Below are 13,652 nucleotides of genomic sequence, written 5' to 3' on the forward strand. Positions count from 1 at the left end.
GGCCCGAAGATAGAAAACAGCCTCTACTCAGGGACCTCACCGTCGAGCAGCAGCAACAGACAAGAAAGCCCAGGGTTTCTATCACAGGAAAGGCTGCTGACTCACCTCGGTTTAAGGAAGGCAGCTGGAGAGCCAACAGGCCTAAAGGGCCAGGCTTGAGGTCTGGGTTCTAACCCGTTTTACTGCCTCCACTTACGGTGAAGTGGGGGAGACAATGTAGTCAATGCTTCACTGTGCCTATCTCCCGAATGATCACGATACTCACTGTCACCTCCGAGACAAAAAGAGGACTCATCCAAGGAGGGAAGGGACGTGAAATTCCATCGCTATGATGCAATATTGTTTTATATTCTCCTGGAGGGAGACTAAGAATGTATATGAAATTTCCAGACTTACCTTTAAAGCCTGATGCAGTCTTTCAGCTAAAAAGGCAGGCATGTTTCTGGCACAATGAACTGTTATAAAAAGCAAAGTAATGTTCGGTTTCATTGACTAGTAATTGAGGTCATCTACGGTAATACGGTTTTTTAAAAAGATTCTTTGAATAACCATACAAGTCTACCCCCTCGTCACTACTGGCCTTTATTTAGAATGGAGAGGTGAATGCCTCACCTGAATTTCAAAGGCTTATCCCGTCATGTTCCATGTTCGCAGGGAACTCAAGCACAGTCATGAGCTTTAGTCAAGGCGAGAATATAATCACCTGCCAAAGCAGCTCCCTCAGCAGCGGACTCATCTCCAGATCCCAGACACACCAACACCTATGCTTATATCGATAACTCCCTAGGGGTATCCTTGCTCCATTTCTAGCATCTGACTGCTGATCCAGAACTTGGCCCGAAGACCGCAGAGACCTCCGGGGGAGGACCGATCTGCTTACATAACGGTGTTTGTGTCTGCTTGTTGCTTCACATGTCTCCAGGACCAGCTTTGGTCTGTGCCTGACTTTCTGTTCGATACTCCCAGTTAGCTTGGCCAAGAGGGAGGACACCTAGAGTTCTGACCTGGGCTCAGCTTTGGAAGGCTACGGATATCTTCCCGAAATAACCAAATTACTCAATTACTCAATTACTCCTTTTTCGACAAGCCTCAATAAAAATGCCAATAGAAATGTAATATTTTCACCTCTCCAGGAGTTTACTAATCCAAGCACGGTGACAAACCAATACAAAGTTAAAAGACAAAGTAAAACCTAAGAAGATAACTTCTTCATGCGGCCGTTTAACAATATTTGTGGAGCATACTGTGTGCATTGGGAACTGTGCCAGGGGCTATGGGAGCATAAGGATGGATCGGTCAGGATTCTTCCAGGAAAGGAGAGAACATTTGCATTCATTTAAAACAAGTGCAAAGTAACTCAGTTTATAAGCACTGAAGGGCTTACCTATGGCCAGAAGTAGGTCTTCAAAATGCCCAGACAATTCTCCTTTTATGCTGTCCTCAATGTCCTTCTGGCTAATATTTCTGTATTCGTCGAACGCTAGAAAGCAGCATCACAAACAAATATTTAAGGCATCCCAGTTGACCACACTTGAATATATTCCAGTTTTTGATTTGATATGTAGCAAATCAGGTTGTGAAGTATCCAACTCAAGAACTCCCTCTCGAGACCATCAGAATCTGAGCATGGGAGCTCTTGTTTCTGTTTTACTTTGTTTTAAATCACCTACAATAAAACCTAAACCTCGTAGGCCATTTTCTTCAATGCTCTCTTTCTCTCTCCTTCCCTCCCCCTTCCCAGGTTGATGGAATTTAAAATAGCTTGGAAGGTTAAATTAAAAATAATTTATCCAGTAAGGTGGGCTACTTTTAAATTATAGCAGCACCTGGGAAACAATAGTGTGGTCATTAGTCAAATATGTTTTATCTGCTAAAGAAATCTTAATTATGAAGATTTCTTACTGCTGAGTAAATCACTCCCTAAAGCAGCGTGGCCTACTCATGCTTACAAGAGGCGTTCGAATGTCTCAATCAGGTTTCATCCGAAAGCAAAACTCATAGGTCCCTAAGGACAGAGGCACACTTTGTAAGCCAAGTCAATTTTTCCCTAGGAAATTCTGAAAAACCTTTGGAGCGAAATCTAGGATTGTTTGGTTTTTATTTTTCAAATAAAGCAGCTATAATATATTATTACCATTATTTTATAAAATAAGTGAAATTTAATGCCAAAATTGAGGAAGGGCAATCTCAGAATTAAAAAGTCATGGTAATATCCTCATGTTTCCTCATTTTTCCATGAACTCAGCATAAGCCTAGTCATGCACTGTGGTTGCTTTCTTGACCAGCACCTGGGAGCCACAGCCGGAAGCTCACAGTAGATGGAGTTCTGGCTTCTGGGTGCTGTTGGTTCCAGAAAGGTTCGAGGAGATACATGAGTGAGGAGGTGGCTGCCTGGCAGTTCCATGTAATCGTTGGTCTGACCAAAAGAACTATGCCGCCTTTCCCCCATTTACATCAGATCAGAAAGGGCCGAATGTTAATTCTTATTAACACGTTAGCAAATACCCACCATGCCTGGTTTTTCTGGAAAGTGGCTAACTAGGGGGGAGATGGGTTGGAAGCACTGCCTTCAGGCTCCTCCCTACCACCGGAATATTTCTCTCTGCTCTCACCCCAGAGGGCTCCCCCTTTCCTTCTCCTTGCTGCCCCTCTCCTGCCTGTTACCTCTCACTCACTAGCTAATGTATTCAGCCTCCAGGGAAGACATGACCAGGGTCAGTTCTGCCGTGGGTTGGAACACAGCTCCCCATGGTTTCTCCTGAATTGTTTATACATACAAATGGGACAGCCTTTGCAATTTTTAACTTCATTTTCCAGAATTTTGTATATTAACCCCCAAAACATTTGCAAATGCAACACAAAGCAAAAAGGATTGTAATGTGAGTGCATACTCAGTTTCAGCTGAGGAAAACTCCTTAAACACAGGATCTCTGTGAATTTATCTTCATCTGTGCCCCATCTGTTCTCCCCAGCATTATACAGAATCTATGGGACGAGAAGGAAGACTTAGAATGTTATTATGGACACAATCTCTCCCTCTCCCTCTCCCTCTCCCTCTCTCCCTCTCTCTCTCTCCCTCTCTCCCTCTCTCCCTCTCCCTCTCTCCTCTCTCCCTCTCCCTCTCCCCTCTCCCTCTCCCTCTCCCTCTCCCTCTCCTCTCCCCCTCTCCCCCTCTCCCCCTCTCCCCCTCTCCCTCCCTCCCTGCAGGAAGTTGCTGGAACGAGAAGAGCTGGAGGTTTACTTGGTCGTAGAGGTGAGGGAGTCTCTCATTGTTAACGGACTAGGAATCTGAGCATCAGGGAGGCTGGGGCAGAAGAACCCCACCACCAGGGGAGGCAGAGAACTAGGAGTGGGTGATCCCAGCCTTCAGGCTTCTCCTCCGGACAGGACAGGAGAGGACAGCCTCCATGGGTGCTGCACGAATGAAAAGGCAGTCGAGGGGGAAAATGGTTTCAGGAGACGTTTTCTTCGCTCTATTACTGACCTGGGCATCCTTTTTGGCCAGCTGCTCATCCACTTTCAGACTTTCATCTCTTCTGCCCTACACAGGGAAGGTGAACAGCAAGGCAATGCTTTTAAAAACAGAAGATTCTAACACGCGGTACTCCAATCAGCAGGGCATTTTAGAGGCTTTGCTCCAGTGGAGACCATGAAGCACAGAGGAATCAGGTGGTCAGGGCTCCTGCTCTGGCTCTGCTACTCGCTAGCCAGGAAATTTGTAGCAAAGCACACAATTTTCTGAGCCTCAGTTTCTTCCTCTGAAAACTCAGAGATCTTAAGGGGATGAAAAGACAAGCCACGGACTGGGAAAAGATATTTGCAAACACATATCTAATACAGGACTTATACCCAAAATATGTAAAGACTTACAAAATATGTAAACACTCACTTAAAGCAACGAAAACCTAATTAAAAATGGGTAAGAGATCCGCACAGACATCAGATAAACAGTTGACAAGAAAGCACATGACAAGACGCTCAGTATCACGTGTCATTAGGGAACTGAAAATTTAAAAAACCCCAAACAACAATAAAATACCACTACATACCTATTAGAATGGCTAAAACCCCAAACCCTGACAACACCAGATGTTGACGAGGATTTGGAACAACAGGAACGGACATTCCTTGCTGGCGGGAATGCAAATTGATAAAGCCACTTTGGAAGACAATTTGGCCACTTCTTACAAAACCAACCATACTTTAACCATACCCCGGCCATCGTGCTCCTTGATACTCACCCAAGTGAGCTGAAAACTTAAGTCCACACAAGAATCGTACATGAATGTTAGCAGAAGTTTTTATCCCTCATTACCAACACTTAGAAGAAACCAAGATGCCCTCAGTGGGTGTAACAAAATGTCATGCACCCATACAACGGAACGTAGTCAGTGATTAAAAGGAAAAGAGCTATCGAGCCATGCGAGACACTTAGCATATTAGCAAATGTAAGAAGCCAGTCTGAAGGGGCAACGTGCTGTATGGTTCCCACCATGTGACATTCTGGAAAAGGTAAAACAATCGAGACAGTAGAGATCGGTGATTGCCAGGGGTCTGAAGGGAGGAGGAGAAGGACGAAGAGTTGGAGCACAGGAATTTTAGGGCAGTAAAACCCTTCTGTGCGATGCTGTAATGGTGGGTACATGACGTTATACATTTGTCCAAACCCACAAGTGAAACATAATGTACCCTTGGACTCTAGTTAATCATAACGTGTCAGTGTTCATTCACCAACCATAATATGTCACACTAACGCAAGATATTAATGACAGAACACTGCGAGCGGCACACGGGAGCTCTCTGTCCTTTCCGCCCCACTTTTCTGGAAATCTAAAAAGATTGTTATGCTCTTAAAAATAAAGTCTATTAAAACACAAACCCCTCAAAGCTTGCCACCACCAGCTCTCATGCCGAGGGCTCTGTGGCGAAGCGTGCGTGTGTGCGTGTGCACAGACACGCGGCACGTTCTAGAGAGACGGGAGAGAGGAAAAAAGGGATTGCCCGAATTATTTTGAAAATTTTAGGTGAATGAAATGTTTGGCTGTAATATTTTTAAAATGCATTTATCCCCATGTTCAAACATTAGGTCCCCTATGTCTGTCTGATTTCCGCATGATTTCTCTCGCTCTCTTTCCGGTGCTGCTGTCGCTGTGCGGCTACACCGCCCTTTTGCTCTCTTCCCTCGCACACTCTACTCCAGTAAGAAAAACGCCGATTCTCATTGGTACTGCTACTAATAATCCCGTTTCATGTGCTAAGTACTGCACACGCCCACTCTCTCTGTGAATCTTCACAACACCCCCTGAGGTGGGTACTATTATTTTAATTTTACAGATGTGAAAACAAAGGGTTTATGGCATAAGGTAACTTGTCCAAATCAAGCTGGCAGGCAGGAGAGGAGCCTGAAGAGTCCAGGTCTGTTGGATTCTAAACACCTGCCCGGAAGCCCTACTGTCCACCGCCTCCTGGGGCTGTTGTGTGCGTGTGTAAATGGGTGTGCACTTATGCACAGAAACCTCTGGGAGTGTATGTTGGCAGCAATGCCTCATAAATTTGGGTTGGTAGTTTCAATCGTTAAGGTCTTCACCATTTAAAGTAACTGAAACGATAATTAGGATGACTTTCCTCATGGCATCATGCCTCACTTTGACAACTACTATTTCCACCCTCAGGCTGAGGCCGTTGTGGGATTTTCTCACACATTAAGAGCTGTGTAAATCAGCCGAAAGAGGCCAGTGAGATACGGCTGAAATCACTTCCTGTCTTACACACACCTGTGGTGATACTCACCCTTGACCTTACCACCGTTACCATAAAGTCATGAGCCTCCTGAGAGAGCTACGTGTGGCCTCATTTGGTCACACACTGATGAACGGTGTAGCGACCCTTTGAAAGGTGGCAGAGAGAAAGTTGCAGCAAGTCGTTTTTTTGTTTTTATTTTTGCAAGTCTTTTTTTTTTAAATCCAGAGACTGATATATCCATTTCTGAAGATAATTTTTGTATATCAAGCTTCCTACTTAATTTATTTTTTATTTTTATTTATTTTTTTAAGATTTTTTTATTTATTCGACAGAGAGAGAGACAGCCAGCGAGAGAGGGAACACAAGCAGGGGGAGTGGGAGAGGAAGAAGCAGGCTCACAGCAGAGGAGCCTGATGTGGGGCTCGATCCCATAACGCCGGGATCACGCCCTGAGCCGAAGCCAGACGCTTAACCGCTGTGCCACCCAGGCGCCCCTTCCTTCTTAATTTAAATGCTGACAAAAGAAAGACAGATTCTTTGGAGTCCAGAAATGAAAATCAACAAATTATCTCACGAGGAAAATTGCAATCTCATTGTCTCCATTTGGTTATTTTTAAACTCTCTAAAAATTGTTATTGGGCATGCAGCTTATCGGGCAGCTAAGCAATAAAAAATAAAAACTTACATCTGCCAAAGTCAACAGAGCTTTCCGGAAATCACCAGATGTTTCAGAACTAATGTCATCTCCAAGACTCTTCTTATAGACTGAAACCAAATAAGAATAAATTAAGCCTTGGCAAGCTGAAAAACATTATTACAAAACAGAGAAGAGCTTAAATGTCAACACTGGCAAGGAATGAGTACCTGAGAAAATGAATCGTGACTCTGTTAACTTCCTGGTGCTCTTCTGATATGGATGCGTTCTTCCCGTAACTGTTACTGTGGTGTGTGTTGTGGTAGAGGCAGAAGAACAGAAAGAATCGCCATGGAAGAGCCAGGGCGGGCGAGCTGCTAGTTTGCCTTCTGATTACTATTTCTTTCTTCCCCAGCAACAGAACACTGTCCTTGAGCAAGACGTACTGCCCACACCTTAAAGACTGCGTTCTCAGCTTTCCTCTTCATGAGGTACAGCTCCGTGACTCAGTTCTTGGCAATGAAACGTAGGCAAACATATGTGACATTGCTGGGAAATCTCCTTAAGGGATGGCTCATGCCCTCCCTTCATCCTCCCGCCTGGTCTGTAGACCGACGCCAGGAGCTCAGGCAACCATCTTGGACTATGAAGAGAAGGACTACACCTTAGCGACGGCATGAACGGAAGCAAGGAGGGGCCTGGGTTCCTGACGGTGCTGGGGAGCTTCCAGGCCAGTCCTGGAACTGCCTGTCTCCCACTTCTACATATGGGAGAAGTACATTTTTATCTTATCCGAGCCACTGTTGGTTTTACTGAGCTTTACCTTAATTGTGATGTATACAGCTAGATTCTATAATGTGGTGCCTCTCAGAAGTGATCAAGCTACCCTAAAATATGCTATTTCCCATGACAAATGCCAATCGTGTGTTCACATATTTGAGTACTGACTAGTTGTAGCCCCTCTTGCATAGCCTGCACTGTGCAATGTCTACTGATTTTGAATCAATTTTCGGCTCCATCCATGAGGTGGTGATTCACTGGTGGCCACCACGTACCCTGAATGTAGCCGAAACCACGTAGCTATTTGAACTGTGCCCGCATCCTTCTCAAGAACTCTATGGTCATATAAATGTTTTTGTCTTTTAAAGCAACAGAAGATGATTATGGAAGGTGGTATGAGATCTAATAGCAAGAACTGCGTTGAAATAGAAACTCTTCCAGCATGATTTTAATCTTTTTTTTTTACAGAGTCTATAACTTTTTTAACTCAAATAAGCAAAAATCCATTATGAATGCAAATTAAGTAGTAATAACACTTAATAGGCATCATTTTATCTAACAGTTGTAATATTGTCTTATCTATCCTTCATTCTAATTAGAAAAAAATTTTTTAAATACTAGAAAATGTTGACAATCCAGCTCTCTACTTAGACTCTATCACGTCATTGTACTAGACAAGCTGCACGAGACACCTGGTCCTTTTACAAGAACCAAGATGGTAGCCGACTTTGATGGATTTTGTATGCATGGGCCACCATTTCACAAGATGGTAGCCGACTTTGATGGATTTTGTATGCATGGGCCACCATTTCACATTATATGACACCATCGCCCTTGCTGCAGCTGACTGCCATAGGGCTGGCATCTAACTCTAGGTGGCCAGCAGCTGAAGAGGTGAGTTGGTGGGAGAACGCTGCCCAAAATAATGCATTCTATTAGATGGCGCCCTCCTGAGCTCACTGAATCTTCTCTTAGGGAGTGAGCTAGACAGAAAAAGAGACAAAGACAGTAACAAAGAAGCAGAAAAACCCCAAGGAATAAGGGACGAAAGAGAAGCCGAGAATAACCGTAAACCATGGGGGCAAATAAAAGGTTGAGTAGAGAGATACCTTGTGGTAAAGGAACAGACATTACTTGGTGCTATTAAGCACCACAGAAGCAGAAGGGAGAGGAAGGAGTTACTGTAACAGAACCATCAGCACAGTGAGCAATGGATGTCTGATGCTGGGGGAGCCACGGACAACTGAGTCCCTAGGGTAGGGCTGTGTCCTGAATCTCCCTAAAGCTTGGCTACACAGGACTGCACCTATCTCCTCCGTTTACTCCTTATCTATCATTAATCCCTACTGATCAAAGTAACCTAGATGTGGGTCCACTCCTTACAGCCTTAGAGAGCTCACGTTACATGGATATCAAGGTCCCTGATAACTTTGAACTATGATCACAGGTCATATTTGCAAAACAACAGTCCTAAATGCTAGAACTTTCACTTGGCTCTTGAGACGACAATCTCAGTCTTGGGGATATTAATTCAATGCCTATTTGAATTTATCCCCCACTGTCTGGGCACTGAAGCTACATTAGTGAACAAAACCAGACAGAATTCCTGGCTTCACAGAGCTTATGTCTTAGGGTTGTCTGTACATGTACGCTGGACCCCAGAAAGCCATCGAGGGGCAAGTCATTTCATGGAGCAGCGACTCTTCTAAGAAACGCTTGGGAAGGCTTCGTATAGAGCCTCTGGCTCTGATGATTTGTTATATGCAAATCTCATTGAACTGAGAGAACCAAACATTTTAAACACCTACAATGTGCCCATTTGTGGCTATTATTAAGCAATTATCTCATCTACTCCAAGCTCAGCCTTCTATACCCTGCTTTGTGGAGCTGGGAGGGACACTGTCAATTACGCCTCTCTTCTGTACCCCTCTCCCCTGCCCTGACTTCCTGTTCTGTCCACCACTGTGGGGTGGTGGAGAGATTGGAAGGGTAGTTGTTTGCTATTCCTGTCAGTGTAACCAGTGAAGCTTTCATCCTGACAGCAGCAGTTGGCTCCGGGCTTCCAGAACCAGTCACTTAGCAGCCGCAGGAGGGGCCAGCTCCAACTAGATCCCTTCTGCAGAGATCTGGAGTTCCTTAATCCTCTCCTCTGAGCGCCCAAGGCACCAACATTGGCAGAGTGGCACCCTTTCACTGAGCTTCTAATTTCTGAAAACTCCAGTCTCTTTTTCTTTTGTTGTCCCAGCCCTGGGGTTTGTTAATACCTCCTGCTATCCCTGTGTTCCCTTGTCGCCTTTTCAGTCCTCCAAAAGGTGCTGAAGCAATTCTCTACGTTAAATTCTGTTAAAATGCCTAGTGAGGTTTGTTTTTATGGAGCCCTAATGAGCCCATGAATAAAATTATCACTTACCTATCATGGAGGCGAGTGCAGGTATTTACCTTCTAAGGAGCATTTCTCAAAGTAACCTACCTTAACACGGATCTGGGAGCCAGTACATGCCTTCTCTGGACCTCTCCTACTACAGAACACCCCTGATACACAAACATAGAAACTGTGGCTCCCTTGGGGTACCTGGAGAGGGTTCCAGGGGGCTGGTGGACAATACAGAATTTGGGCTGGTCTTTGTCCTGGCTCCTGGGAAGTAATCTCTAAATCCTTGGAACTTCCCAAATAATAGGAATGTCTTTGTTTTCCATGCAAGTTCCCCTAACCACACCTGAGTTTATGCTAACAAGACGCCTCAGGGTAGGGGCTGGTCCCACCAGAAAGACCAAACATGTCTTTAGAAGGGTGGCTTTGAGCCACATGATAGCAGCCTGACCTGCAGGGAAGGGAAGGTGACTAGAGATGGAGTAAGGTCATGTGGCCCGTGATTTAATCAGTCAGGCCTAGTAATGAAACCTCAATAAAAACTGGATACCAAAGATCAAACGAGTTTTCCTGGTTGGTCATGATATATTGATGTGCTGGGAAGGGGATATTGCTGGAGGACAAGGAAGCTTTGCGTTTGGGAACCTCTCAGACCTCTCCTATGCATGTCTTCATTTGACTGGTCCTGATTCCTATTCTTTAGAGTAAAACAATAATTGTAAGTACAGTTGACCTCTGAACAACATGGGTATGAACCCCACAGTCCACCTATATGTGGGTTTTTTCAAGAAATGCGGTACAATTTTGTAAATGTATTTTCTCTCTTGATTTTCTTAAAAACATTTTCTTATCTCTAGCTTACTTTATTGTGAGAACACAGTATATAATACATCTAAGAGGCAAAGTATGTGTCAATCCACTGTTCATATTAGCAGTAAAGCTTCCGGTCAACAGCAGGCTATTAGCAGTTAAGCCAAAAGTTATACATGGATTTTTGACAGATGCCTCGGTGGCTCAGTTGGTTAAGCGTCCGCCTTCGGCTCAGGTCATGATCCCAGCGTCCTGGGATCGAGTCCCATGTTGGGCTCCTTGCTCAGCAGGAAGCCTGCTTCTCCCCCTACTTATGCTCTCTCTGACAAATAAATAAATAAAATCTTAAAAAAAAAAAGTAACATGTGGATTTTGAACTGTGCAGGGGGTCAGCGCCTCTGACCCTCGTGTGGTTCACAGGTCAACTGCAGAGTGCTTTCTTGAGTTCTGTGATTTGTGCTAGGGAGCTATTAAGACCTGAGGGAGGGCTGGGAAGCCCTGACCTTGTAGCTATTCCAGCAGAAGGCCACATGGCCCAGGGCCACTGAGCTTGTGGCCCGAGTCTGCAGGGAGGGTAGGCCCCCCCGGGGGCTGTGCTGTAACTTGCGTCATCATGCTAACCCCTGGGGGTCAGTGCTGGAATTACACTGCAGGGACTTTCTCATTTCTACACAGCTAACCCACAGACTGGGAGGACTTGAGCTAATTACACAGAATCCACGGGCTCAGCACATTCTCTAGATGGTTCATCTCATTTTCCACACCCAAAGTCATGAGGGTAATCTAAGTGGTTTTTCACACAGAATATTAATATGTCATGATTTGAATCTCTTACATCGATGAAAATAGTTGACTCAGTTAAGCAGAGATTGCCAAGAGCAGAATCCACCGCAGCCGTACTGTGGTGACCTGCAAAGCGTCAACGCCGCGGTCACGCAGCAGTTTCCAGCTCTGCTCACATTCGCGTTTTCTCTGAGCATCCACAGACCTTAGCCCATTTTAGAATGTATCCTCCTTTTCACGTCTTGCCTTCCCAAAATGCTTTGTGAAGAAGAGCTTGGAGGGTTTCTGGGGAGAGCCACGCTGGCTCCTATGTGTGTGCACAGTGGTAAAAGTAAGCCGAACACAAGCCCACCTGTGTAGTAGGCCTGCGAGATCTCCTTCATCTGCCTGCTCGTTCTGGTGGTTAAGATTTCAATCAGTGCATGTTCACTTGTTCCAGTGCCCTGGAAAGGAAAAGGAAATCTGTTTTTAGAATACTTAAAAAGCTTAATGTCATGCATTTCAGGCTTAATATCTTGTTTTGCACAGATGAAGTTTTTGTAAATCAGCATAAGGTTGTATATTGCTCTAAAGCAGTTCTCTCGATTTTTCATGTATTTTAGTTTGAAAATAACAGAAATCATCTAAACTGACATCAAAATGTTCAAGAAAACTTCCCACTCTGGTGTAAAAATCAATTGAATAATTGTAGGAAGAAATACTGTCAAGGGAAAAGCCCACGTCACTCAAGATCAGAAGTGAGCATTCGAACATCCCATTATGTTTAGAAAAGGCTCTGTGGTTCTCTTGAACAAGTTCACCCTTCTGCCAATGCTCCAGGTCAGCAGGTATCATCTTTATACAGGGAGATTTTTAAAGCCTTAATAATGTATGTCAAGGGCCTAGTTGATTTGGGGACGTTACCCTGAGCCTTGGTTTATACTGAGGTCACAGAATCACACTGTGACTCCAAGAAAAGCCTTTTACATTAGGACTTGATCAAATAAGGTCAATGTAGCTTATGAACTGAGGCTGAATTCTGTCTCTCTGTGGCAGGGGCTCCTCGTTGCCCTCACATCTCTCCTTTTTAATTAATTATCTAACTAATTAACTTAAAAAACAGACTATTTTTAGATCAGTGGTAGGTTCACAGTGAAACTGAACAGACCGCATCTCTTTTACCTTCCTTGTCTTAGTAACAGAACCCTCAATTTTTAACTTAGCACACAGATACCCAAATAGATACTATATTACTCAGCTTCCCTTAGAACTAGGTTTACTCATATAACTAAATTAAGATCCATGGAATATATGTAAAGTACCATGTACAGTCTCTGAGAGGCCTTAAAGAGAGGCAATGAACCCTTCTTTGTCTCTTACTGTCTTTTTGTCTGACTGGGATAAAGATACAATGTCTGCATCCTGAGTTCCCATCTTTAGCCAACAAGTGGAATCTACAGGTTGAAGATGGTAAAACCTTAAGACTAAAGGAACCAGAGTCTCTGATAACGGTTGTGCCATGACAGGCGGCTCTGCACTGCCTCCTTTGGATTTCTTTTGCATAAAAGAGACATTGTTCTAATCCCTGTTGGTGAATCTAATCCTTATTATTCCACCTGCTAAACTGTCCCCCATGTGGCAGCCACAGAAATGCACTGCTCACATTTCATTTTAAGACAATCTGCTGCAAATAATGTCTCTGCTTGATAGCCTCTAACTGCCGGAGCTTTGGATCTGCCACACAGGTCGCAAAGAGGTCACACTCCCTCCAAGTTGCTCTTAGCAAGTGACTGAACAGGGAAGGGGTACCGGAGCTTGGCCATTTCTGCCCAATGTAGGACTTCTGCAAAGGGCAGTCTTTGCCCAGGAGCTCCCCACTGGCCTGCCACAGCTTTCTCACAGCTGCACTGTAGACGGAAGCTCTTCCTATCCGAAACTACTTCCTTCCCTCTCTCCCCTCACATGTGACAGACCCGTATTGTCATCTGAAGCTTCACCCGACCTACCCTGCTCTGCCTCCTCTTTATCCTTCATAAGATTTCCCCCAGGAAATCTCTTGTGTGTCTCATTCCATCTTGCCATCTGCTTCCTGGATGCCCATACTTCTTCCACGGGAGAGAAAGTCTCTCCCATCTCTGATGAGGTGGAATACAGCTGAGGCCTCGGACCTAGACTCCTCCCTTCTGCTCCTTCCTATCAACACATGTGTTGAGTACCTACTTCATTTCAGGTTTTCCTCTTGGAACAGAAGATATAGACCAAGCCTGGTGAGGTTCCCTGCTATGATGATTTGCCTTTTAATTGAATGGACAAACAAATAATAAACAAACAAACAAAGAAACCCACACCGAGATAACTTTAGATGGTAATAGGTGTAATTAAGAAAATAAAACTGAGTGAATTGATAGAAAATATATGGAGGGAAAACATTCCAGATGGAAAAAAACATCATGTATCACGACCTCAAGGTAGGAATAAGCTTAGAATGTTCAAGCAGCAGAGAGACGGCCAGTGAGGCTATAGCACTGAATCGGGGGGGGGGGGGGGGGGGGG

At 44.5% G+C, this 13,652-nt stretch overlaps 1 protein-coding gene across 4 annotated transcripts in view; it reads right to left on the bottom strand.

The window, feature by feature from the left end:
* Positions 1–13,652, bottom strand: part of ANXA3 (annexin A3) — a 59,320-nt gene that overhangs the window by 6,870 nt on the left and 38,798 nt on the right. For all 4 annotated transcript variants that reach the window (XM_008693267.2, XM_008693266.2, XM_040625253.1 and 1 more), the window contains exons 6-11: positions 11,473–11,563; positions 6,428–6,507; positions 3,485–3,541; positions 2,892–2,985; positions 1,385–1,480; positions 397–455 (exon numbers count right to left, since the gene is read on the bottom strand). In XM_008693267.2, coding sequence (XP_008691489.1) covers positions 397–455; positions 1,385–1,480; positions 2,892–2,985; positions 3,485–3,541; positions 6,428–6,507; positions 11,473–11,563 — 477 coding nt within the window. The remainder of the gene's footprint in view (positions 1–396; positions 456–1,384; positions 1,481–2,891; positions 2,986–3,484; positions 3,542–6,427; positions 6,508–11,472; positions 11,564–13,652) is intronic.

This window comes from Ursus maritimus, unplaced genomic scaffold, assembly GCF_017311325.1.
Source record: "Ursus maritimus isolate PB19 unplaced genomic scaffold, ASM1731132v1 scaffold_8, whole genome shotgun sequence".
Classification (NCBI taxonomy): Eukaryota; Metazoa; Chordata; class Mammalia; order Carnivora; family Ursidae; genus Ursus; species Ursus maritimus.